Source organism: Oncorhynchus mykiss, chromosome 27 (genome assembly GCF_057628025.1).
Source record: "Oncorhynchus mykiss isolate SJ-2025 chromosome 27, ASM5762802v1, whole genome shotgun sequence".
NCBI classification, from domain to species: Eukaryota; Metazoa; Chordata; class Actinopteri; order Salmoniformes; family Salmonidae; genus Oncorhynchus; species Oncorhynchus mykiss.
In genome coordinates, this window is record NC_143048.1 from 48,328,754 (window position 1) to 48,333,666 (window position 4,913).

The 4,913-nt window shown below is 45.5% G+C and overlaps 1 protein-coding gene across 1 annotated transcript; it reads left to right on the forward strand.

Moving 5' to 3' along the window:
- The first annotated feature begins 1,213 nt into the window (after positions 1 to 1,213).
- fam181b (family with sequence similarity 181 member B) lies at positions 1,214 to 3,564 on the forward strand. The gene has a single exon (XM_021593118.3). It carries the CDS (start codon positions 1,661 to 1,663, stop codon positions 2,975 to 2,977), a length of 1,317 nt encoding a protein of 438 aa, XP_021448793.2. The 5' UTR covers positions 1,214 to 1,660; the 3' UTR covers positions 2,978 to 3,564.
- Positions 3,565 to 4,913: the final 1,349 nt, after the last annotated feature.

A 4,913-nucleotide genomic window follows, 5' to 3' on the forward strand; every position in this document is an offset into this window, starting at 1 on the left:
TGTTTGGGAACCAGGATTAGTTATAATTGATCCCAGATACTATACTGATACAATTGATCCCAGATACTATAGAGATACATGTTTGGGCACCAGGATTAGTTATAATTGATCCCATATACTATACTGATACAATTGATCACAGATACTATAGAGATACAATTGATCCCAGATACTATAGAGATACAATTGATCCCAGATCCTATAGAGATACATGTTTGGGCACCAGGATTAGTTATAATTGATCCCAGATACTATACTGATACAATTGATCCCAGATACTATACTGATACAATTGATCCCAGATACTATAGAGATACAATTGATCCCAGATACTATACTGATACAATTGATCCCAGATACTATACTGATACAATTGATCCCAGATACTATAAAGATACCTGTTTGGGCACCAGGATTAGTTATAATTGATCCCAGATACTATAAAGATACCTGTTTTGGCACCAGGATTAGTTATAATTGATCCCAGATACTATAAAGATACCTGTTTGGGCACCAGGATTAGTTATAATTGATCCCAGATACTATAAAGATACCTGTTTGGGAACCAGGATTTCCCCATAAAGAAAAAGCCTTTCTGAAAAGATAATAGTAAACGGTAGGGTCTTGATGACATAGTTTGGTGTGTTTTCGGTGTGTGATGAGATGGTAGAAGTAGCAAGTCCTGCCTGTAAACCCAACAATCAAGCTGGTATGAATAAAGACATGGAAATAATATATATATATATATATATATATATATATATATATATATATATATATTTTTTTTTTTAAGAGCACAAGATAAATAATGTATACATAGTACAGGGACAATGTTTTTTAGAAATGAAATCTTTTAAATTTGAACTAACTATTATAAAACAACATAAGAACTAATTTCCAAAGAATTGCATTGCTCTGAAAGTGATATTCTAGTTTCACCTCCATAGTAGCCCAACATATTCAAGTTTCATAAGACCGGTTTAGGTTCACAGCACACATAAACAGTGAAAGGAGGAGGAAGAGGGATCCAACCAACCCTACCACTGGCTATTGTCTTGAGACACAGCGGGGAAGCTCAGACAAATCTCTCTTAGTTGCAGGTGGTCAGGCGTAAGCAAAGAGTTAAGTCCCGGGGTCTCTCTGCCCCTCCCCTTTGATGTTCTGACATCATCTAGCCCCGCCCCCTGAAAGATCTCTCTCTCTCTCCGTCAGATTTGCTTTCCACAAACAACAAGTGTCTGTTCCCTCAGTTCAGTCTCTGTTCTGTTCTACTGTGGAGTGGAAAAGTGGAGAGGAGAGGAGTGGAATTCACAGGAGCTGCATGTCCAAGGCTCACAACTAGCTCAAGGACCAAGGGGTTTGGACCAACCCTACGAGCAAAAAAGACGCTGAAAATACATCTCGTTGGTTGAAAAGACGTTGAGAATACATATTCTCAACCATTTTTTGCACACTGGGAAGCTACCCTGGGACTAGTCTCTTGTGACAGTCTGAAATCGAATATCTGATTTGCTTCTTGTAGGTGCCAACATTACCCAGACCTACAGGACAAGAAGACATGCTGTGACGAGGAAGAGGCTCTTTATATTTTGGATTAGCAGCAGCAGCGGATGCTGAGGGCGAGGCCACTGAGGCCCCAGTGTTTAGAATCAGAATTGTAATGGCTGTTCAAACTGCAATCATGAACTCTCCGTTCGTAAACTTCTGTTTCCCTGGGTCGGTCATGATGGAGTATGACATGAGTCAGAGCCTGGACGGGAGTCCGCTGGAGGAGAGTGAGGAGAGAGGAGAATACAGGGAAACCACCAGAAGTCTGGACGGGAGTCCGCTGGAGGAGAGTGAGGAGAGAGGTGAATACAGGGAAACTACCAGGAATCTGCTCAGCTTCATAGACTCGGCCTCCAGCAACATCAAACTGGCTTTGGACAAGCCAGTCAAGTCCAAAAGGAAAGTCAACCACCGCAAGTACCTGCAGAAGCAGATCAAGAGATGTACAGGCTTCATCAGTCCAACAGGGAACCCAGCAGCAGCTCCAGGGGCCAACAAGAGAAAAATCTCTGGCTTTCCCACCCAGACCCAGACCCAGCCTCAGATCCAGCTTCAGACCCAGCCCAGCCCATTCCAGCAAGGCAAACCCGTCCACAAGCGGGACGGGCTACAGGCCAACCTCCAGACCAAGAGCCTGGCTGCCCTCTTTAACTCTGTCAAGGAGCCTGTCAAGGGGGAGAGAGCCAAGAAGCCTCCCCTGAGGCACCGTAACCTTCCCCCATCCTTTTTCACTGAGCCGGCCAACACTACCACCACCTCTCGAGTCACGTCCACCTCGGGCATGTTCCTGGGTGATCTGGAACGGGGAGCGGGGAACCCAGACTTCTTTGACCTGCTGGGGCCGGACTACAGTAACATGCTCAGTGATCAGGACGTGTTTCAGACTCGCGGCCTGCCCAGTAGGGTCATCGACCAGGACGTGTTTCAGACTCGGGGCCTGCCCAGTAGGATCATCGACCAGGACATGTTTCAGACTCGGGGCCTGCCCAGTAGGATCCTCCAGCACCAGCAGACTCAGGACATAACAGACCAGGTATCGCCCTACGACCCTCACCATCTAGTGGGAGGATTCTTGTATACAGAGCCTTGGACCTCTTCTCCTTCTAAGAAGGCAGGGGAGGGCGTACGGACGGGCCCAGGAACACAGACACCCCTGTACTGCCAATCAGGAGAGGGCGTACGGACGGGCCCAGGAACACAGACACCCCTGTACTGCCAATCAGGAGAGAGCGTACGGACGGGCCCAGGAACACAGACACCCCTGTACTGTCACTCTGTGTCCGACTCCTCTGCGACAGGGTCTACAGAGGATAGTAACTCACTGTGCACTCTGGCCTTTCCCAACTTCTTCCCAGACTGCTCTGTGTCTCAGGTCTCATATGGTCTGAGTAGTGGTGGTTACAACACAAAGGATTTTTCTTCTCTCTGATAAGACATCGCTATCGCATCCCTGTCGGAGACTACAAGTGGAGTAGTTCTGGTCCAACATGTTAGTGTGACTTGCTATTGACCAGAGCTACAGATTGAGATACTGTCTAATCTAATCGTATTTGTAACGTACACCTTTTCCAGCAGGTATAAAAAGTGCAGTGAAATACTTGTGTGTTAGAGCTCCCTCGACAACGCAGAACATTACATCAATAATCATGTAATAACAAGTAGTAGAAGTAATAGACCAGGTAGTATGCCTATTGATCATGTAGGTATTTACAAATATTAAGTGGGTAGTGGAATTAATAGTATATAATAAAACAGTAACATTGACTGTTTGTGCGTGTGTGTGTGTGTGTGTGTGTGTGTGTGTGTGTGAGTGTGAGTGTGAGTGTGAGTGTGAGTGTGAGTGTGAGTGTGTGAGTGTGAGTGTGAGTGTGAGTGTGAGTGTGAGTGTGAGTGTGAGTGTGAGTGTGAGTGTGAGTGTGAGTGTGAGTGTGTGTGTGTGTGTGTGTGTGTGTGTGTGTGTGTGTGTGAGTGTGGACATGGAGACATGGAGCCACAAGAATAGTAAACAAACAAAAAGTTGACCAACTCGGGACATTTAGCTGGTCCCCACAAGGAAAAATGATATTATTAGGGATGGAATTAGGTTTAGGGTTAGGTTAAGGGGTTAGGGTTAAGGGGTTAGGGTTAGGGTTAAGGGGTTAGGGTTAGGGTTAAGGGGTTAGGGTTAAGGGGTTAGGTTTAGGGTTAAGGGGTTAGGTTTAGGGTTAAGGGGTTAGGGTTAAGGGGTTAGGTTTAGGGTTAAGGGGTTAGGTTTAGGGTTAAGGGGTTAGGTTTAGGGTTAAGGGGTTAGGGTTAGGGTTAAGGGATTAGGTTTAGGGGTTAGGGGTTAGGTTTAGGGTTAAGGGTTTAGGTTTAGGGTTAAGGGGTTAGGTTTAGGGTTAAGGGGTTAGGGTTAAGGGGTTAGGGTTAAGGGGTTAGGGTTAAGGGGTTAGGTTTAGGGTTAAGGGGTTAGGTTTAGGGTTAAGGGGTTAGGTTTAGGGTTAAGGGGTTAGGGTTAGGGTTAAGGGATTAGGTTTAGGGGTTAGGGGTTAGGTTTAGGGTTAAGGGGTTAGGGGTTAGGTTTAGGGTTAAGGGGTTAGGTTTAGGGTTAAGGGGTTAGGTTTAGGGTTAATGGATTAGGTTTAGGGTTAAGGGGTTAGGTTTAGGGTTAAGGGGTTAGGTTTAGGGTTAGGTTTAGGGGTTAGGGTTAAGGAGTTAGGTTTAGGGTTAAGGGGTTAGGGTAAGGTTTAGTGTTAGGGGTGGGTTATGTTTTGGGGTTAGGGTAAGGTTTAGGGTTGTTATGATTTGGGGTTAGGGTAAGGTTTAGGGTTAGGGGTTATAGTTTGGGGTTAGGGGTAAGGGTTAGGAGTTAGGGTAAGGTTTAGGGTTAGGTTAGGGTTAGGTTAGGGGTTAGGGGTTAGGGTAAGGGTTAGGGGTTAGGTTAGGGGTTAGGGTTAGGGTAGGGGTTAGGGGTTAACGTTAGGGGTAAGGTTAGGGGTTAGGGAAAATATGATTTTGAATGGGAATCAATTGTGTCTCTCCACAAGGTTAGTAAAACAAGACTGTCTGCTGGTGTGTCTGTTTGTTTGTGTGTAAGGGTTGATTGTGTTGGTAGTCGGTGCAAATTATATCTATGGTGCATATAGTCTCTTAGGTGCAGATCTGTGCAGGGAGACGGCTAGGTTGAACTTTTCAGCAGTCTGGTGGCCTGGTGGTAGAAGCTGTCTCTGAGCCTGTTGGTCCGAGACATGACACTCTGACACCGCTTGCCAGATGGTAAACAGTCCTTGGCGATCTTTCAGTGTGGTGAATAAAAACAAATGTATAGATTTGGTTTTCTCATGTACTCTAATGCTTGTGTAAGTGAAAGTTAATTCACCCCTAAT